The sequence below is a fragment of the Ptychodera flava genome, chromosome 6 (assembly GCF_041260155.1).
Source record: "Ptychodera flava strain L36383 chromosome 6, AS_Pfla_20210202, whole genome shotgun sequence".
Classification (NCBI taxonomy): Eukaryota; Metazoa; Hemichordata; class Enteropneusta; family Ptychoderidae; genus Ptychodera; species Ptychodera flava.
Window position 1 is genome coordinate 13,819,141 of NC_091933.1, and position 23,203 is coordinate 13,842,343.

At 35.5% G+C, this 23,203-nt stretch overlaps 1 protein-coding gene across 4 annotated transcripts in view; it reads right to left on the reverse strand.

Annotated features, from left to right (window-relative positions):
- Positions 1–23,203, reverse strand: part of LOC139134897 (dedicator of cytokinesis protein 3-like) — a 69,335-nt gene that overhangs the window by 3,818 nt on the left and 42,314 nt on the right. For 2 of the 4 annotated variants that reach the window (XM_070701983.1, XM_070701982.1), the window contains 27 exons: positions 22,631–22,809; positions 22,050–22,150; positions 21,301–21,438; positions 20,705–20,813; positions 20,135–20,345; positions 19,422–19,549; positions 18,747–18,845; positions 16,611–16,804; positions 16,292–16,370; positions 15,418–15,577; positions 14,747–14,892; positions 14,287–14,375; positions 13,879–14,035; positions 12,694–12,936; positions 12,168–12,257; positions 11,120–11,224; positions 10,341–10,482; positions 9,564–9,730; positions 9,106–9,192; positions 8,781–8,963; positions 8,005–8,088; positions 7,299–7,418; positions 6,663–6,790; positions 6,085–6,232; positions 3,327–3,491; positions 749–845; positions 65–178 (listed from right to left, as the gene is read on the reverse strand). In XM_070701983.1, coding sequence (XP_070558084.1) covers positions 65–178; positions 749–845; positions 3,327–3,491; positions 6,085–6,232; positions 6,663–6,790; positions 7,299–7,418; positions 8,005–8,088; positions 8,781–8,963; positions 9,106–9,192; positions 9,564–9,730; positions 10,341–10,482; positions 11,120–11,224; positions 12,168–12,257; positions 12,694–12,936; positions 13,879–14,035; positions 14,287–14,375; positions 14,747–14,892; positions 15,418–15,577; positions 16,292–16,370; positions 16,611–16,804; positions 18,747–18,845; positions 19,422–19,549; positions 20,135–20,345; positions 20,705–20,813; positions 21,301–21,438; positions 22,050–22,150; positions 22,631–22,809 — 3,663 coding nt within the window. The remainder of the gene's footprint in view (positions 1–64; positions 179–748; positions 846–3,326; positions 3,492–6,084; positions 6,233–6,662; positions 6,791–7,298; positions 7,419–8,004; positions 8,089–8,780; positions 8,964–9,105; positions 9,193–9,563; positions 9,731–10,340; positions 10,483–11,119; positions 11,225–12,167; positions 12,258–12,693; positions 12,937–13,878; positions 14,036–14,286; positions 14,376–14,746; positions 14,893–15,417; positions 15,578–16,291; positions 16,371–16,610; positions 16,805–18,746; positions 18,846–19,421; positions 19,550–20,134; positions 20,346–20,704; positions 20,814–21,300; positions 21,439–22,049; positions 22,151–22,630; positions 22,810–23,203) is intronic. The other 2 variants (XM_070701985.1, XM_070701984.1) reach the window with 1 other exon arrangement.

A 23,203-nucleotide genomic window follows, 5' to 3' on the forward strand; every position in this document is an offset into this window, starting at 1 on the left:
CTCTTCCAACTACTTGTTTATCAGTGTCTATTCTATATTCAACTGATTATCTTCTAGACGTTACCTGGCATAGATAATCTGACACTGGGTCTCGGAGGAATGCGAGGTGCTTGTCCTGTTCCTGATCCATCCCAACTCCTACGTGCTGTATTCTCCTCAAAACTCTCATTTGAACTTGCTGTTATAAAGGAAATTATTCACTCAAATCAGCAAATTTCATATGTCATATTACGTGGAAAATTTACACTCTAGGAATCTAAAGTCCAATCTGATAGATTTGTGTAGCCCCCTCAAATGCACTCTTTATCAATTTTATATCTGAATGGTCGATTGTCACTATTCACAGCAACTTAGGGAGTCTATTTGTATTATTCAATTACAAAAGTAAGATTCAGCCACCTAATTGGATACAGCTTCCAACATGCTGCACATCAGCCCATCAATGGCATTCAACTGGCCATGAAACTCCATGGCAAAATAGCACAACATGGTGCTGCAAATTAAAAAAATGTCTGGAGATGTAATGAGTACATACTGGCAAACTTCTTATAAACTGACAGCCATTTGGTCACATTTGTCTTTCAGTGTGAGAGGATCAGCCCTATAGCATTTTAATGATTTCGTTTCCTTTCTCTGCTCCCAGAGAATTGTTCATGTACTTTTACAACCCCTGAGCATATCTATGGTGGACGAATGGGATTTGAAAGTGTACCATCTGTTTCTGGTCGACACAAAACACATACAGTACCTCTTGACATTGTGGGTGACGATTGCAACAAAGCTGGTTCACTTGACATCCGTGACATTTGGCGAGGTCGGTATGGAACTTTCGGTAAGGAACCATCCTGAAATAAAGTAAATGGAAATAATTTTTTATCTCAATGTCAAATAATGTAGAAGGGAATGTTTAATGATCTGCAATTATGGGTGAATCAACAGAAAAGCTGGTACTTTGAAGGCCAAATTGAGTCAAAAGTGATGAATATTTCAGTGGAAAATACAAGTAACAGTTTCTGATACAACATACACATATGCCATTGTATGAAGGATTGATCCCTCCAGACTAAATCTCTGCTATGTGATACACTAGATTCTCTCATACCTCTTGTGTTCTACACAATGTTGCCCTATGCTTTTGCCTGTACATGTACCCTCGATGTTTAAGCTGAACATGGCCAGTTTTGTGAACAATTACACATGTTATGTCTAGCCTGCGCTGAAAGCCTTGCCAGACTTGATAACACCATAAAATAGAGAATACAGCATATTAATGCACAGTGAATGGAGGGTTGTTTAAGAGTCTAACGGACACACTTGTCAATGTTTTCCTCACAAAAATTTAATTGTAGCACTGGTTCTCCTTGTAACATATTTGTTGGGGTATCTCTCTTCATTGCATACCCCTCCTCTACCCATTGGATTTCAAAGTGCAACCACACAGCAGAAATTTCTGGAGCTTCACAAATGGAGTCCAAATCAATCTCATTTGGACAATGACATCTCACATGTACTACTTTGCATGTTTTATGGGACAGTAGCTGCTGTTCATACTTCAAAATTCTCTGATTTTTCCTTTAAGTTAAACTCCCAGAGATGCATCAAAGTGCTAAGCATACAGCTTGTCAACACAGTCTGTCCATGGCATGAACTATGAATCGTATTGTCAATCCTTTATGACCATCCAAACTGTATGCTGAATCCTGAATTTAAGTCTGGTAGAAGAAATTGAGAAAATACATGTATTTACATACGTGTGTAAGTTTAGTTACCATAGGTATGAAATCTTTCAATAGTTGGTATTTCACTGTTTCAACACGCAGTACTATTTAAATGACATAATTGCACACTGCAAAATACAGTAAAGTATAATATGCAACAACTACTGTCCCTTGAAACTTAGAATGATAGTGTCCCAATGAATAAAAGCTTAACAATTTTTGCCAGACTGTGGATTCATTTTGAGAGTGCAGACATTGTATCTGGCAAGTCTGCATGTCTAAGTAGACATTCCCACACATGATGCATGCAGTGCTTTGGGTACAGCACTATGTGGAAATTCTGCAGATGACAGACATTGGATATTGCAGGTTATACAGCGGCTGCCATTTGATAAACCATGTACATGAGACAGTGCAGGGCTGTGGAAACACACCATTTAGTGTGATACATGCTATGAAGAACAAAACAAGTACATTGTGTTTGTGATCACACCAGCCTTGGTGAGCACATGATTGAAATGTCATGATATCCCATTTAAATCTGCTCCTTTATGACCATCCAAACTGTATGCATGTAATACCCCCTTACAGGCAAATGTAAGATTTTCTCGGCATCATTTCAGAAAAAGGTCTGATTATGCTAGAAATTCCATTTGTTGATCAGCATAGTGTCAACACTGGACATCATAGCACATAGACAAACACTGTCTGTCCACATCAAATTCAGTATAAAATGTTTTCAACACGTATGCTGATTGACAAAAGATTTCTAGTGACTTGCTCATAAATACTTTGTTCATACTTGAAAAATGTGATCTCACGATGGGCACTTTTTGAAAGAATAAATAAAAATGCCACAGCAATAAAAAAAACCCTGATGATAACTGGTATCTCAGTCAACAATAAAACTATGAGTTAAAGTGAGACAAAGATACCCATAGTGAATATTTTCAAATCCTGAAAGCAAGGATTGCTACTCTGGATCTGGCCACCATTTGAGATCAAACAATACATATGTGTGTATTTTAGTGATGTGGTATAGAGTATATCATGAAAGGCTCATACATGTATTGTGATAAACTGTGGAACACATGAGGTTTTGTGTTGTTTTGCACATACTACATTTCATGTCATAGGCAGTCATGGGTAAGTTAGTCAAGTACATGTACCATTATTGTCACTGAATGGAATTAGAATGGTTTAGAGAAGCCACCAGTAATTGCTGATCATACCAACAGTCCCATTATCTACAATGCATGCCAAAAATCACACCATGCCATACCATGCCTTATACATACAAAATTATTAATTATTACAATAATTACCGGTATTGCTATAAATATTGTAGAAGAACATAAGTGGACATTTTACACACAAGCAGGGATAAAATGCTTTAGACTCTTCAGATTAACTTATTTGGTGTTAATTTATTTTTTTGCAATTATATCAGCTGTTTAGTATGCAATGTTATTACCAAAGGGCAAAAAGTGTTTACAGCAACAAAAGTCTTCGGCATAACAGCTGGAAAACAGAAATTATTTAAATTAACAACACAAATCGGTAAAAAGAAAGCAAGTTTAGCAAAGGAAATGACGATTGCGAGACTACCTTGGTGTAAATCTTTGTTTTAGACGAGGTTGATATCTTATGAAAGTTAGCTGAAGGAAGATGCATAAGTAAAGTACTGTTGGAATTGTTGTCATAGGTGGTAATGGTTCCGACATTGCCGGGCAGAATTGGGCTTGCTTCTCTTGGTACCCACACCGGCCCTTCCTGGAAACAACCCGGTCATTTGGGAAAATAAAAAAATACAAAGCGCTGGTGAAAATCATAATGTAAAGAACAGTTCAAAGAAAGCACAACAATTCAATGTAAGATGCATGTCATTTGACTAAACTTTTATGATCAAACTTGCATCCACATCAGCTGTAATAGCTGCTGCTTTATAAATAAACTCATTGCCTTTGAATGTTTTAAGAAAGCTGAATTGTGGTGCGATTTTATGATATCTTAAAAGATACAAATACAATGTACCTATGACAATGTACATAAAAATTAACTTTCAAAGTAAACTTAGATGTTGTATTTCTGACACTGTTCACAGTGAACTCTCTACACCTCTAACTTGTAATGATACTGTCGAATCTCTCATTGAGAAATTCATACATTTAACCCTTGGGTGCAGTAATTTTTCCCACTAAAAGTTTTGTGTATCAGTTTCCGAATTTTTATGAATTTTTTCTGTAATTTTTTTGATAATTTTGAATGAAATGGACATAACATTTTATTGGCTACAGTTTTTGATCAAAATTTAGGGAAAATCTGAACAAAAAATTGTCTAAAATTGACAAAAAATTGTCTTCATTATACTTACATATGCAACAAAAATAGACTTTGGCACTCAAAGGGTTAATTAATACCAAATACATCCACTGTGTTTTTTGTTTTGCATTAAATTACACCATAATGTAACACAAGATTTTTTTGATCAAATGTGTTGGTTGACTGTAGGATAGCATGTCAAAATCAACAAAAGTGACTTAAAAGGGATATTTTTTTATGTAAACACTGCTCAGTATTACAGCTTCTGTGGATTTCTGTCAACAGTCCAATCCATAACTGCCTAAATATTGGATTTGAATAAATACTACATGCGGGCACTGAGACAGCATTCTCTCTACTGACCAATAACTGATCTACGTCCCCTACAAAGTGATCACTGTAACTTAAAATTTGGAAATGTTCAATATTACAACATATTCAATTACAATGAACTAATAACCACTAGGCTATACTATTCTAATTTACCACACTCTACTACACTTGACTAGACTAAATGCAGCTTTGTGATGTAATTTTTACCAAATATCAACATAATAGCCTACTACTACTACTACTACAACTACTACCACTACTAAAACCGTGCTATACCAGTACATCATGCACCACACGCCACATGCTTTTCCCCTTAATACCAAGATTACGCTCCCAAATAAAAAGTACTGTCTTTGGTCAGAGCATTTATCACTTTAAAAACTTCTGTGCTGATTGCTTCTACTCAGCTGTTATGAAGTTACAAAGATCAACAGCTGGAAATGTAAAATTGATGTGAAAAGCATTCTTCAAATGCAATGACGTGTCCAGCATTGTGGACAATGTTATGCATATGCAGATCAAATTACGGTGTACAGTATCTGTACAAAAGGGGAAAGTATGGGGAATGACATGATAAAATAAAAAGTGCATCGTTTTGAATTTGCTATGGCAAAAAAACAATAATCCTTTTTTTACATTTTTTGCCTGACATTGTCATTCACTGCTTCTTTTTCCAAGCACACCTAGTGCACGTCACCTTTCTAAATAAACGCAAACCACCTTCACATCCCATACTAAACCACACTAGATGATACATCTGCACACCATAAAACCACTATGCAAAGCACACCACAACACCAAGCACACTACTGTCCCTCACATTACATCACATATCTATGCTAGATAACACTCAATGTGATCATATGCTTTAGATGTGTAACAAAATTGTCAATGGCTGAGGTATGGCCGTACATATTGAAATAATGATTCTTAACAGACTCAATCCAATGTTTAAAGTATAGTTGTTTTGTACCTTAGATACCAGCAATTTTTTGAGATAAAAATCAATGATCCGTAGCGAAGTGAATGTAGACATGCTGTAATTCTGAAACCTCGCTAAGAGTGGATATGATCCAATCAACAGCGATGACAACAACATAAAAGTATGGACTGAATTTGATCACAGTCTCTCCACGTGTATTGATGAAAGATTAAAATGGACCCACAGATAATATGAAGACGTTCACGATGACATACAACCACTGCAAGTAATCTTGACTTTTGCAGACAAGAAATGATCGTGTGACTATGGGAAAGCTAGAGTTCCATCATTACATTCACAACTTCACCATTGGTATTTTCAGATCACCCATAGATTGTAAAATTTCTGTTAATATTCCACTTAGCCCATATATTGACAATAATTGTCCATCCATTATATTGATTCTGTTACCCTGATAAAACCCAATGCTCCTTATGAAAGTGAAGGTATCATGTGATGATACACATAACTTTGCTGTCATCACGACATGAACGATATTGTCAATTGTTATCATTGTTACCATGGATACTTGGCTGAAGTTTCATTAAACACCTTAGTACATTGCTTAATTTACCCGACAACAAAGTTTATAGGTACCACATCACACTTCATTGCGTTGAAACAATTGAAATCGCAATACAACACATTCCTCATCCACTCAACCTTATTCAGTAATAGAATCACAGCTGACACAAGCTACTCGGTGCCAAAGAGAAGGGATAGACTCACTGGTGTTGGAGTTTCCAGTTCATCAGCGTCTTCATCCCCTTCTGGTATCGTACCGACACCACTACTTGAAGTACTGTCTGATGATCCAGTAGAAGCCGTTGAAATAGTTGACACAGGTCTTCTGCTTGGTTCCATGGGTTCTTGCAAACTGTGTGCGTATAAACAAAATGGTTGTGTTTCTGTTTACTTCAAGTCTACGATATTTCATAGTTGTGCGGTATACTGTCATGTAATCAAATCTTTTTGTTGACCTTATACAGCAAAGGTAGAGTCAAATCTATGTTTTCACTCAAAATATAGAACAAAGAACGAAAGACAACATTCAACTGAAATAATAATCCTTGAAATTTATGTAAAATATGATGCAGCTTCCTTTTCTATTTTGCTGGCTAATTATCATCATCATTAATTTCCACAACTCTCATCCTCTGGAAAATTAACGTTTAGTTATTCTTCATGCATCTATTTTCATACCACGAAATATATATTTGCACGCAAACACAAAATTTACAACTGTGATAGTTAAAACAATGTCTACAACGCTGTGTCTGCACCAGTATTTCATGGTTGTGTCTTACCTAAGTTTAAACGTGGTACCATCATCCGGAGGAGTAAACGGACTGGGTGGTGGGATGGTGCCTGGTGGTGGTACCACCTGATTGAGTTTGTTTCCAGTTGATGTTTTATGACCTGCTATTGGAGAGCCCTGTAACAAATCACAGATGTACACTCATGTTTCAAAGTGCAGAGTCAAGACAGTAAACCTTTCTGGGTACTGTGTGATGATGTGATAAGTAACTTTAAGATAAAAGAATGCAAAATGATAAACTTGACAAATGCTTTGCGAGACATGTGAAATGATCAACAAATGCTAAAATGTACTGCTTCTATTTTCATTAAATAATCACTAAAAACATTTGTTTTAACATAGACATTAGCTTCTAATGTCTATGCCTTTGAATGCTGTACTTTCTCCGATCAAAAAATGTTAGTGCAACATTTTACCGATTTTTATCAATTTTTCTCAAAATTTTTGATAACTTTGGACCAAATAGACATTACTTTACATGGGCTCCAGTTTTTGATCGTAACTTTTAGAAAAATCTGAAACAAATTGTCTCAATCTGAAAAAAAAAATCAGCTGGGTTATACTTTACAAAGGAAACAAAATCGACCTTGGCATTCAAAGGGTTTAGAAGATAAAGCATGGTTACCTGTGCAGATATGGTGTTCTTCATAGAAGCAAACATATTTTCCAATTTGGCTTGGAGAGGTTTCACATCAGGAGGTGCCAACTCACCATGAAGTCTTAACCCTTTATCAAGTATGTCAACCTGCAAAATGTATGAAAGTATTTTTTAATATCATTGAAAAAATGCCTAAGCAGAGCCAAATAACCAGATATTATTTCTCAACACTTTCAAGTAAAATTGATTGTTAAAATATGTTGTCTCATACACATTGTTTACAGTTCAAGAGAAGGATCATCTAACAGCTAACATTAACTTGATTTTGCAACATCAAAACTTCATATGTGCAGATCACTAGCTCAGCTGAACAGTGGAATAGCATATAAAAGGGTACAGTTTGACATCCTTATGCATTCAAACACTTTTGCATGTATTTCCTATTTGCCAATGTGATAGCATATTACCATGAGGGTAGAGGGGTTTGTACACACATTCTGAGTAGACACACATAAAGAGCTTGCCCTTGTTGTTTACCACATGAACTCAATATCAAGGAATTTCCAGGAATGCATGGTCTAGTAGTAGAGTAGTACCAGTAACTGTTTCCTGTCACCAAGCTATTTGATGGAAACCATAAGTCATGGTTAACAGCTCGTTACGGTGTTAGGTAAAATGGATACCATAATCACAGTCCCTGCATCACTGACTATGCCACGATGCAATGATTTACCTGTTCTAGGATATGCTTCTTCAATCTGTCTAAAAGTATTCCATCTCTTGGATGTGATGCAGCATACTCCGGAACAAAGAAAGCCTGTGAGATATATAAATAAATTCATGCTTTCAAATCTATCAATCCCCGCAGAGCTGTCAAATGATTTATAAAATCAAATAAATCAATTTATAGAGTTTACAATTATGAACATTTACAAGCCTTTGCATGCACGTGTGTGCACCCACACATGCACACACACACCCCTAACATAATTTCAATGTAATACACATAAGAAGGCATTTGTGCATAAAAATAGATTTCCAGGAGGCACATCTTTGAATCCAATACAAATGACTAATCAGCAATGTATACATATATTATTAAAGTACATTCTAACTGTAGCAGAAGCCCTACAGAATATTTAGTTCCTGTCATAGACATGAAGTATTTTCTTACCAAATGATTTTGGATAGTTTGTCAACTTATATAAAAGTACACCTGTATCTATATGTATTGCATGATATCTCTATGAACCCTTTCAACCCCATTTCCATGTACAGTGGTCTATCTTTGTCACGGAAAACACCAGGGTCATTCCAAAATTTGGTAAATGGTGGCTAAGCAAAAGTCACTAAATCTATATACCATTCTGCTCCATCAAGATAAACAACACTTTGCTGTTTTTCACAGATATACGATACAGCAATTCTTTTGGGTTATTTAAAAAAATATTTATTGACAAGTGAATGAGCTGAGGTGGAAGATGTAAAGAAGAATAAACGCTATCATACCTCTTGATATTTTTTAATTCCTCCCATGACAGCCGCATCAATAACACCATTCAAACACATACTTAGGGGGTTTATACTTGTGTTCTTGTATTCCTCTGATGTGTACGTAGCAATGGTGCAACTTAACTCCTTGTTTTTCTTCTGCATGGTTTCAATGGCATGTTCAAGTGGACTGACTTCAACCTAGAGAAACCAAGTTAGAACGTCAAAGTATCAAATTAAACGACGACAACTTTGTCACTACTGTACACAATACCTGTTTCTCTCTCTAGTCACGTACAGTGTTAAATGATATCGTAAAAAAACTTCAGTTACGATGTCTTACCTTTTCTGTGTGCACTACTTCAAACCATCGTAAGATCCCTGGTATTGTGCTGGATATTGTAAGTCTTGTTCTGTCTAACCACAGGCTCTGTTGATTACAACACAGTCACGTCAAAGAACATTCAGTAAATGTGTGACAGAAGTTCAGAGACTGAATCATATAAAAGTTAGAACTTCTGATAAAGATGATAATATCAGTCTCAAGATAGTTGTTATACATAAAGGAAAAAAGATCATCAGTGCTTAAAATAGGGCTGACACTTTCAGACAAATATGTCACATCACAAAGAGTAAAAAAAAGTCCGCAGTTTATTTTCTGGATCACAGTTGAATTTGTCTGCCCAGTTACAAGTATCAATAGTTTTGGTGACAAGTCCTAGAAAATTTGCATGAATTCAAGAGACTGGTCTTAAAAGAGTTTCTGTGAATTGTCAGATTGTGTATATTTGACAACTTTACCTTAAATTCGTTGTTAGGGTCTTTGTCACCACGGTGAAATGGCCTGTCAAAGTAGAACTTCTTCACGTCGTTCGTCTCGTAGTATTTCAGAATTTTTTCGGGAACGGTCTTGTCATGGAATAATTCAGGTTCCTCAGGGATGGGATTGACTTTCCGAACTTCGATATCTGCAGCTAGCATTCAGGAAATTTCAAAAAACTCTGCAACAATGAAAGGTTGTGTAGCATACCATTTGAAAGCTGCTTCTCCAATTTTCTGTGTCCTTTCAATAACACTGTGTTTCTTAATTACTGGGGATCTACACATTTGTAAGTTGTTTTTTTGATTCCCTTTTGAGTTCCTAACACAGTAATAATATCTTAATTGAATTACGTGTCCTACGTTAACTTATTTTCAATATCTGTATTTAACTGGCACATACTGGTACGTGTTACAAGTATTTGCATGGAATAGTGGACGAGACAGCATCATACAACTTAAAGATGATGCATTTCCAGTAAATTTGATCACCTGATTTAAACTCCTCTCACTCGACAAACAAAGTAATTATTGAAATTACATTGTGAAAATACAAGCTAAAGCATGTGGCAAGGTTATAAGACACATGTACCACGTACCAAGGCTAATGAATAAACTTATTTGTTTTGTAAACTCACTAAAAGTGTCTGAGTCAATGAGTTACAATACAACATGATACTTGATTTTAAACAAAAACACCAGAATTCATACACTGCAATTGACAGCTGAGTTGTTACTTGGTTTGTTTAGAAAGGATACATTGCACATGAGACTGTAAGACTTCCTCATCTGGTTGTTGATGTTGTGTCCATACCAGTGCCGCTGGGAATTCAGTTTGTATCATTTGGAGAATGCCATCTCCTCTCTCAAACACACGGGCTCTCATCACCAGTGACTTGTTCTGTCAGGTTTACAATAACCATTTATGACAATTGAGACAAACATCACAGTCTTTGTGATGGCTATGATTTTTACGACACTTTGAGAATGCATATTACACCAACTATTATCAAAACTATTACACATGAGGGGTCTAGTTTCTGCAACACAATTATTCCACTGACAATGCAAGATAACCTGTATGTCAGTTAAGGCAGAACTGCTGGTTGATATTGACGGGCAGAATTTGACCATTCTGGTATCTTGGATCATGATTTTAGACAAAATGTGGATAATTACAAAATTTTGAGAATCTACTGTGAAATATCTGTTATGGTAATGGCAGCCATGATGATGCACTTTTATTGTTGGATTCATTGTGAGAAAGATACATGATGAATAGGTCAATACCACTGAGAAATCTGAAAGTACTTCCATGAAATTATATCATTAGCAGAGAGACGCAATCAACATAGGATACAATAAACTTTTACCAGTTTCACACCAACTGTATAGAAAATACAATTTGGTGATAACTTGCTTATAATACATGATATATTGAAGAACAGAGTACTCACAGGTAAGTGTTTATACCTCCCTGCTAGATCATTTTTTTTTAATTCTTGATTTTCAGTTTTCAACAGAAATCATGTACTCACCCGAAGGAAGGTTGGGAAATCAAGGCCATAAAAACTGATCCGGAAGAAATCTGTCTCCATTCTTGTATTGTTTTGAATCTGCTCGTAGAAATCTGCCTGTTTTCTCTGAAGAGTAAAGTGGGTTGAGAATTATGAACAGCTCATATATATATATATATATATATATATATATATATATATATATATATATATATATATATATATATATATATATATATATATATATATATATATATATATATATATATATATATATATATACCGGTGTATATATATATATATATATATATATATATATATATATATATATATATATATATATATATATATATATATATATATATATATATATATATATATATATATATATATACTATGGTGCATTTCTTCACGTTGTAAATACTAGCATTTTTGAAATATGCAAAAATGTTCCACACCAGGAGGACTTTCAACCTTGCTGAATTTAAGGCAGTAAAATAGCATTTGCTAATCTTGTAAACATGTTGACAGTTTAGAGGACACAAACTCACAAATGTTATTTGTAGGTCTATGCAGGATCTGTAAACTTACGACAGATTCCTTAGTTTTAAGCCAAGAAGGAGCAAAGAAACCATGGAAAACTGAATCTTAAAACATAGAACTTTAAAGGCCTGTGTCAACATCAGATTGTCTTGCAAGGAAATTTACTTAATAGATTACAATTTCAATGGAAAACAAAAGGCTATGACACTCCATAATCCTCTTACAGACTAGAACAAACTTGATCCCGGGGATCAAGTCTCTGGCCTTTAATATTATTGGCTATCATACAAGATTATCAGTGGACTACTAGACTCAATTATGAAAATTCAGCATAAACCTAAGGGGGCAGAAGGTAGATTTGTATCAACGAAGAGTTTGGTTAGGCCCCTTAGAGAAATGCCATTGCTACTAGTACTATACTGAAGGTTGGGTTTGGTTTTCTTCAAATATGCCAAAAAATGTACATACATTCTTCATTTATTTAAGTTTGTCAATATCAATATTATAGAAAATGTTGTTCACTTACCAGTATCTTACCAAGCTTTGCATAATCAAAAGCTTTGCTTTCATACTGCATGGCAAGTTCCTTGCAAAGCGGTATGCCTTGCTCCCATGTCTTCAGAGGGGGTAGAATAAAACAAGTAGAGCAAATCAAAACGCTAAATATTGAACACAAAATTCACAATAAACTGATCGGTTTTGAGTTGTAAGTGAAGAAAATACTGACCTTGATATGTAATGGTTGAGAATTATATATCGTATGCCCAAAGAGCAAAAAAAACACTGTTTTAGAAACTAAAATAATTTTTCATTATTTATATATTTCTAAAGTGAGAAAATCTTCACAGTGAACTTTTGGGCAAAATTAAAGACACTTCCCTTTAAAATCATACACAAATCTTACTATAGTAAGTCCAGTGTCATTCTTCTCATTATATCGGTAGTTTCTGTCACAAAAGTATCCCCTTCAATGTCCTTCACACAGACAGTGCTGGCAAGTCATACCTGCTCAGCTACTTTATGATGTGTACCATAATGAAGATGATAATTACCTGTCCCTTATCAAAGAGATCAATGATTTTCTGATAGAGGGCCTCCTTCCTCTGCCACTCAGTTTGCCTGGGGAACTCTTCATCTTCCCTCAGTGGTTTGTTACTCCATTGTAAACTATGGGCTAGTGTTCGTAATGTAAATGCTGCCTCCGTGTAATTCTTCTCCGGGACGTGTAAATCGTGTAACTTGTAGATGTACCTCTTGTACATGTCTTCTTTCTTCAGCTCATCTTTGTAAAATTTCTGAGGATAAACATGACGGGAAGGTAAGACAGATGTCTTGCATTGTATGAGCTGGCTGCTCAGTACAAATCGTGCAGAACATTTTAATTACTAGTCACTACTTCATCAAACAATAGCACAGCACTTAGAACAATAATATTTGAACTGCTGACACTGACTGCTCTCTTCTGCTTCATGGCAAGATGTCATTTTCAATATACAAGCTAGACAAAGTTTTGGGTATTGGAATAATGCCATGCGGACCAATATGCATCAAGTTCAAATAAATATACTGTTACTTCAAATGCACATTCAAGAATAACAACATATGAACTGTTTTCATAATCTCCACTCAAAATGTTCTTGTGAGTTCAATCAGAAATTGTTGCAGGAACATCAAATGAAGAATAATTGGATGAGAGCATTTTGCATTATTAGTACAATGCTCTGGCTCTCATACATATTCACTTGCACTATCATGCATGACATTATTGGTTCCTTGATCCACATGGAGGGATTGTGCTCCATCAAATATCTCAGAGAGAATGAGAATTTTGTTTATGCAGGTAAAATAAATATAAAATTAGCTTAAGATGGCGACATGAATGACAGTGATCACAATTAGAGTTTTACACACTCAGAGTCACTTACATTCAAAGACTTTCAGGGACTTTATACCATTTAAACATATCATTTTTTTGATGTACCATTTTCACGTGTAATTTTACACGTCATTTTTCAGACATCATGACGATTTATTTTATGGTTTTTGAAAGTCATGGGTGGCTTATCAATTTTTGAGGACTTTGCAGGACTCAATGTCATTTTCAAGGACTTTTTGAAAGAACTTTCCGGGACTGAACAGACCCTGTACTATATATCATTAAGTGTTATACACAATATGAAAACAATAGTAATTGCACAATGTAGTTCTCAATGAGTAAGGGTAAAGAGGCAGCCTACCAGAATGTTCATGGTACAGCTCATCTGTTTGAATTTTTCATCATCTCTCGTCATCACACTCCTGTAGTCAAGGAGCGTGTCCAGTAACCTAGCAACTGTACTCACAAATGAGAGGCCAGTTGCTTTCCAGGGCTGGTTTTGTAATCTTTCAGTTAGTCTGTTGAAAGACAACGACAAAAATAGTTAGTTTACTTGGCTTACACAAATCAAAGGAGACTATTAACCTATAAAATAATTGAACACCTGTTTGCTTGTTTTTTTAAAATTTCTATTAACTCAAAACATATAGCTTGTCCTTTCTACATTTTCTATCACAGATGCAGAATCTCTTGCAACTTTGTCCATAGAGGGCGCCATACACACATAAATTCAATAAAACAGACATTATGACCCTGACATGCAACTCACATGGAATAAAATAAAGTCCTGTATTCTTCATCTCCTTTATTCATGGCACCAACCAACAAATCCAACTTATCGATGATTTCAGACTCAACCTGTGATTTGGCAGAAAATAACAAAGGACATGAACGGGATTTTCATGCATTGGAAACAGATATACTTCATGGAATTCTGACACAAAATTATTAAGAATCTGATTTTCACAAGGTGTATTTGGGGTCAAAAAGTATTCAATGGTCATTAGAAAGTCCTCAATACAAATCAAGCACATCTGGTGCATGATCTGTGCTAGTTTATGACACAGGTACTTCATCAGCATTAGGAAATGAAACTTAAAATATACAGAGCACACACACTTGATCTAACAACAGGTATGTTGCCAAATGTTTATATTGTACATATAACGGGAATCACTCGGAAGGGACTTCTGTATTTAAAGTGACCATCACAAAATACTAAATCTGACCTGTCTGAAATTTCCTTTCAGCTTCTGTTCACACTGCATCATATCAAAGAAAAATGGCAGAGTTGTTCTTCTGAGTTCAGTTTCTGGTACCAGCGTTACTTCAACAAACGCCCCCATCAAGGATAAAAAGCTGACTCTAAGATCACCTACAGGACAGTGGTGAGTGAAATCTCATCAGTACATGTACCAAAACCTTACACATACTGGCAGGTTATCATTGTCATGACTATTAAAAGTTCTCCATAGCATCATGATAACTGCACATGAATATTCTCAAACAACAAAATAATACAAATGGGATTAATGTGGTTTTTTAAGTTTTTTAAAGTTTGGTAAGTCCTCATTATTTATGATAGTGTGGGTAGGTCCATCCTCTAGGAATTGGGGTGACAGGGTGAAAGTAAGTTCACTTTGTTGCTTCCAAAAGACAAGGAGCTCCAAAAACAACACAAACCATTGCATTTGACCATCATTGACCTAAATTGTGCCATGCTGACTCAATTTATTGACCTAAACTGTGTCACATTATCGCACTTTCACTGACCTAAACTGTGCCATAATGAGTCAATTTCATTGACCTAAACTGTGTCACATTGACTCAATTTCACTGACCTAACACTCACTCAATTTCATTGACCTTAACTGTACCATTTTGATTCAATTTCACTCACCTAAATTGTGCCACATTGACTCAATTTCGTGCCCCATCAGTACTCTCATATCACCATACTGATCTTTGATTTTATTTCTCTTGACTTCTGAAAAGGTTTCAAGCTGGAGACTTGGCTGAGTCAAGAATGACACTGACAGGTTAAAGAAGCTACTCCACAGCTGTAATTCAACATACACAGATGTATAGAAACATTACATGGATGATCCATTATACACATATATCACCATATCAAAAAGTTGTATTCATAACTACATGTAGAATAATGTTTATTGACACATTCAGCTGTTTTTGTACTATTTTCTCACTTTGGATCAGCTTCAAGACTATTACCTGGAAAACAATAAGAGGGCACTGCATCATAGCAAAAAGTTAACAAGAAAACATAATGAGACATGAAGGGGTATTGTTGAACTTTTTCTAGTGCTACCAAGGTGTGGGTGCATAGAATGACTGGTCTGTACAACCGGTATGCTTGATGCCATACTGTATCCAAAATTATACTTACAGTTTTGTCAAAACCAATGAATTTTGTGACGTCATACCCCTAGATTACTACTGATAATGTATGCGATTATCAAGTATTGTGGTCCAAAATGTTTTCTACTTCTACAAATTCCCTGGCATTGCCAAATCTATCCTATTAGCAACAGTGGAAACTGACACCCCTCCCCCAGACCATAATGGATTCAAACAAGCTTTGTCCTTCATAATGTACTCTGCTTTACCCTGTACATTATGTTTAAGTTTCCTTACGTTCATTATGGTCCTGGAGGGGATACATTATTGCGTACATATTGACAGATACTGGCAATCATCGTAATTGCTTTTGCTATCGTTGTTTATCTGTTTATGACCTCTCAACTTCAACTTACCTGGTTATCAAACTTCTCCTTCAGTAGGAAGTGAGATGTGAGTATCTGGGAGAAATATTGGATAGCTGACAAAATAACGCTGTTGACACAAAGAGAGAAAAGAGAGAGAAAGTTAATGCATAGCTGGGGCACAGAACGGGAACACTGATAAACCGTTGGCTGAATTCAGAATCAATACTTTCAGTCAACAGTGAATTCCTGTGTATAGTAAAGGGAGATTCCTTGAATTAAAATTTTTAGTTCCGTATGTTGATTCAACATTGAAACAAAACATCAAAAACTGATCACTAGAAATTTTACATGTACTAGTTTCACTCACTCATTTGTGACCATTCTCATCACCATCCAATCCTGTGGGAAGACATCTTGTTTGACAAGTTCCCTGAAGACAATGAAGATCCGGGTGATGAATTCTTTGAGTGGCTTTCTGTCGCTGAAACTGTTCAGTAAGTTGCGAAAATGCTCTTCTCTCATCAGTTTTAGTGTGCACGTCAGACATGCCACAAACTGACCCTGTAAAGAGACAACACAACCATCACTCACTCTACTGATAAATTGTTTCTATAATTTTACTTCGACAGACACCAAAACCAACAGTATAATGTCATGATACTCTACTTTCAAATTTCTTCTTAAAAATTCTGAACTCATCTTATTTGACTGTTGTACAGCAACTTGTCTGATAAATACTGGTCATTTTGTTATTCACTGTAATCCATTTTCTGATGGTCTCTGGAAATTACAGTTTCTTCGGTTGCTGAGAAGTTTGAGGAAGTAAATCCTATTGCACTCTCATTTCCCTGTGTAAAATTCTAAGCCTTATAGGTGTATGCCATGAAAAGAGGACGTAACAAGGAACTTCAAGGGAAAAATTGACAGGATAGCTGGAATTTACCGGCTGGTACATATTTGTTCAAGTATAATACCCTATTTGTGTATAAACTTCTACCCTACTTTTAAGAGGATGTTTTTAAAAATGCTTTACATTGATGTACGTGACCCTACAGTAGTTATACACACAAGAAACAAGAAATTCAAAAATGGATGATAGCGCAATTGGAAAGATTCAATTATGTGAAGTGGATGATTGGCAATGGATTCAGAAGGTGTCTTCACTATTCCGTTGTTTCATGGTGATTTCACAATTACAAATGTCACCGTGATTTCACCGTTACAAATGTCACAGTGATTTCACCGTTACAAATGTCATGGTGATTTCGCCGTTACAAATGTCACGGTGATTTCGCCGTTACAAATGTCACGGTGATTTTAACCATTACAAATGTCACGGTGATTTCAACGTTACAAATGTCATGGTGATTTCACCGTTACAAATGTCACGGTAATTTCACTGTTACAAATCTCACGGTGATTTCAACCATTACAAATGTCACGGTGATTTCAACGTTACAAATGTCATGGTGATTTCACCGTTACAAATGTCACGGTAATTTCACTGTTACAAATCTCATGGTGATTTCAACCATTTCAAATGTAACGGTGATTTCACCGTCACAAATGTCACAGTGATTTCACCATTACTAATAAAGATGTACTAATCTGTGTATGAAAGCTTGGAGAAATATGATGGAGAGATAATCTGTTGTATTGAGTGCGTAGAAAGGTAGCACCTCTCCCCAGCACTTTTGATTCTGTAATCCTCCCTGCTAAGCCCCTAAATAGAACAGTTCTATTCATCATATCATGTTACCATCATATTTGACCTCCATCCCCCCCCCCACCCTTCTTCAACAATATTCATCTTCCTTGTTGATGTCCATAATTTCATAGTTTGAAGCAATTATTATTATATACTAGAATTTTGACTGGTGACGACTGGGAATTTCACTACTCTATGCCATTAGTGTTACTCAACACTGGCTGCATGTTTAGTCTCAGAGAAGTCAACTGTTTACATTTGCAATGGATGCAGGGCCAATGCTGTGCTAAAATACTGTGATCAATTGAAACATCTTCTTTGTGCAAAATGTTCTGCTAATTTCAAGACTTAACTTACACTGCAGTTTAACAGTTTAACAAAACTTGTTGTCTTTTTTGCCGTCTACAATTGTTTGACAGACATAACTATTTTTGAAAGAAAAACGCCTTGTTGAAAATAACTGCATTAAAGTCTGACAGTGATGCTTGATAAACAGGCATAAATTAGCATGAATTAAGCATGTGTGGCAGAGAGAGTCTGGTCGCTAAAGTAAAAGATCCACCGCTAGAATTACTCTTGTTTTGCACTGTCCAGTTGGGGTATTATAATCAGATGTATACAGCACTATCACAATAATAACGTGTACAAATGACCATGAATTTGATATACCACTACCGATTGCATGTTCTTCACGCTTCCTCTAACTTTTAATTTCAGCTAATGAAAATTACAGCTTGACATTAATGGTGATATTCTTGCTCCATAAAGTTGAAAGAGAAAATATAATGTACTTACAGTTAGCTCCCCTTGCCTTGGGATGGTTAATAAAGTCTGCAAAAGATTGTCTAGTAAGGTTTGTACTATCAACTGAACCTCACCATTCACAGAATGTTTCTGAAAGACAGAGAAAATGTCAAATTTAAATTTAATAGCACTGATAGAAAATGACGACATTTTTTCTCTCATTAATATGCATAAATAAATATCTGTACGCATCTTCTGCATAAATTATGAAAATAAAACCTGCTAGTGTGACAATGGCTACTAAAAGTCACTTATTCATATGAATTTATAGCTCAGACTACAAGCTGCAACAACAGCGGCGCATGCAACAACAAAATTTGTCCAAATTTCAGTCAGCGATGTCCAATGTCGCATGCATGCAGCCATATTTAGTTACAAACCTGAAATCGCGATCAACGCTATTGGGAGAGTAAACACTCAGAAAGTGTAGATTAGAATATCAGCATCATTTATGAAATTCATATTTTACAGATTTTTAGTGTATTGAATTACATGAATTACGTGTCATTGAATGTTACAAATAATATACATGTACAAAGCACTAAATTACACTGAGTAAATTTTACTTGTAATGGATGCTGTGAAAGTAACACAACTTTGCAGAGAATTGACTCATTTTGTCTACTGCTGCATGTCAATGGAAGATAGGTTCCAGTGATGCCTTACCCGGCTCATTGTTTGTAGAGATGAAAGCATATCACCGAGAACTTCACCGCATAATTTCAGTTCTTGTTTTAGAACAAGGTGCATTCTGACGTGGTTCAGGAACACTGACAGCAAGATGCTCCTGGATTCTACAGTTGGTAGATTTCAAGAAAATTGAAATTAGTAAAATGACAGCTGGTCATCTCGTGTTCAATTATTTCTACAGAGAGTTGACAGCAAACTTCAATAACAACAACAAGATATCGTCAATAATAAAGTTTCCTGGACAGTTTCCTGGACAGTAATATCCAGGTTTGATTCTAAGCGGTCATGATCACTCTGTTCAAACAAATCAACCACAGTAAGTCCTATAAAATACTACGCAAATTTTTTAATATTATTCATTGTGTATCAGTTAATGTCATTATTTTGAAAGAAATGGCTTGACGTTACACAAATATCTGGACATTGCCTTGGGACTATATCTATTCCCTTGGTTAAAACAATACACTGAACTGCATATACCATGATTATTTATAAAATTTGCGTAGAAGAATATTGTTCCTAATTTGAAACACTGTTGTTCTTCCTGTTTTTAAATATAAACCAACCTTTGACTTGTATGTGTACGACTTCAATGTGTCAGTATGACAAATATTCTAACACAGTGATTCTGAAACAGAATATCATGATTTAGTCTGTCGATACTCCACCCAAAAAATACCACATCTTACCTCTCTCTTCAAATAGTCTACTATTTACAGTATCAAGGATACATCTGAGTTTGGCACTATGTAGTTCTGAAGACACATTCTCCCTGGCAACACAGTCTATCAAATTCTTCACATACGTGGCCACCTCCTTCAAGGTACAAACTGTCGGCCCAGATCCAATCTCATGTAATAGACAGTCATAGGTCGAACTGAAATTGTTCAGCAACATGATCTGTGGAAATGTACACATCAATGTGATATTTATCTTTACTGACCCACTCAAATTTTTTTTTTTTATCATTTGTAAAATACAGTATAAATATCAACTACATTTTACAGAAAAGAAAATGGGGAAACGAAAGAAATATTATGTAGTATCATTTACGCTTGGAGGTATATTACATTTCTATGTCTGACTGTTTGTAAACAGAGCACAAATGGCTAACAGTATTGCGTTTGAGTGGACAAAGTGTCATCTCAGGGATGCACAGGGAAATGTATGATCACCAAGGCAACGTCTGTGGCAGTACAACGTGGTAGGTAGTGAGAATGAAGCATTGTCCATTTAGAAATCACAAATGCAGTTCATACCTGTGATTGTAACATAAAATCTCCCCCAAATTGAACCATGTTATTCATGGCATTAAATAAACATTTCAGACTCTCCTTGAAGACGGATTCCTCTTTCGCCTTGGTGGCTCTGTCGAACAACAAAAACACGCTTGTGTTGATTACAATAAATTGACAGAAAATGATTGCATTGGCTGCAGGCAACAACACAATGCCGGATGAGATATTTGCAGGTAGATTTCAAGTAATCTTTCTTCACAATTGCAACATGATTAGTCATTCAAACAGTACATCAGGTATATGTGACAAATTTGCACATTGACTTATTTATTGCTTGTTTTGTTTTGAAGCGACTTGTTTGTGAAAAGTGATTTTTTTAAAAAGTCCATCACAACTAGCCTGCAAATCTTACATTTTTTTTCATCATATCAGTTTGAGGAAAATCCATCACTGACAAGGAGAGACAAAACCCTCACACTGGAGGGAACATCCATAAAAATGGCTTAAAATTTCATAAAGGATGAAACTGATCAATCGTACAGCGAATAAGACAGAGTGAGCAATAATTGGTGCAATACCTGGGGTTTTATTTCATATGATAAAATTACACCATGTACCTTGCATACAGCAGCCTTGATTGAATGATGAATTTAAATAAGTACGGAATTGCACGGAATGCTCTCTTCACATGTTCTTGTTTATCAGCGTAATGTACAGCTTCTTCAGCACACAGTTTCAGATTACTCATCAAAGGTCTAAAGTATCAATTACAGAGATGTACATGAGTTATCCATCACAAGATTTTGTGAACTAGCCATCAAGTAGAAATTCAAGAATATTTTTCTATCATACTATAACTCTGTGAGATGCTAAACAGTGTTGTGAAATAAAACTGTAACTGTACAATACAACTGGATCAAAATCTGTCCTAATTGAGTAGCTGCACATTTTCTGTATGATGTCAATGTCAAAATTGATAATGATCTGTTTTTTGGTACTTATGGATGCTTTGAACTTTTTGAAGTTGTAGGTACAACTTGCTCAGACATCCGTAGGAGCTACCAAAAATCTATCATTCATACAACTGTCGGCAGGCATTTTGTTCAGTTATAAATACTACTAGTAAACATGAAATGTACAGCATTCATTTAAGTATTGTTCCCCTTGATTCCCTTCGAGACAAAACATCTACATGTCAAATTCATTTTACAAGATGATATATTCTTTTATAACCAATACCACTGATTAGGCATGGAACATCATATCTCGACCTTTGACCTCCTGTAACTACCGGAAACAAAGGAGTTCCATTTGGTATGCATCAGTTTTCAGGATTGACAGCCCTTTTAATGAGTCCATTACTTACTTGTGTGCTAGCGTCCCAGCAAAGTGTTTCTCAATGTAAGTATCAAGATCTGTCTGCAAGTTTTGATATCTTCTGTCACTGAGGATTCCAATTACATACACCTACACATATTTCAATGAATGGAGCGGGGAAGTTATTAACATCTTCATGTGAACATAAGTGTCATCAATACAGCCATCAGACAAGCAATTGTGTCCATCACATTGATTATATATCAAGGTATTCTGGAAACAGCCATATAAAAGATTTATATCGAATTGTCATCGATGGCTACATCTAAATTGATAGGTTTTATAATGCATACAAAATAATCACACATTACATGAGTAACATGTTGACTCTGCACATACTTCACAGATGAAAATTGATTGTCAGTTTAATCTTGATGAAATATTTGAGCAAACATTTAGCAAATGTGAGTTAAAATACAAATCTACTGTATGAGTAAATAAAATCAAAATGGCAGAGATGGTTATGTAACTACAGGTGACCTTGCCAACACTGTGTTTCATTCATTAGAGAGTATAATCTAAATGAAAGGAGACATTGTGGGATATTCTAAATTACGTTTATAATCTTACCAGTGCCTGGAAGACCGGTTTGCCATATGCTTCTGTGTCTTCATCCAAGATATTGAACAGTGTGTCAATGATATCCTGACATTTGACAATATCTTCACCTCTGATTTTTGTCAACTTATTTAAGCTGTGATGAATTCTCTCTGGATGGTCTTTCCATCTCAGCAAGGCTACCAGGTCAACTGTAAAGTAAACAGACATTCTTTCATGTATTCTTGGATAAAGTAAATGAGGAATGACATATCTAGCTCAAAAGCAAAAGTAAATAGACAACTTATTACAGGATTGGACAGCGGCCATTTTGAATTTTAAATATTGGTACATCTTGGGTTATTTGTTTCTCTGATACAAAAATTTGCACGGTGACCCCCAATTTTTATTCTTGATTTTGAAAGACAATGGTTGAAAGATTCCTTAGGTAAAGTTTGAGCAAAAGTTTAAGTCTTGACTTTCAAGGCGCGAACTACCTTAAGTGTCACTGTATCATAACAAGTAATCAAATATTCCAACTACTGAATAAGTAACTGTATCAGCAATTGTTTCTGTATACAACACACCAGATCTTGTTCCTGATAT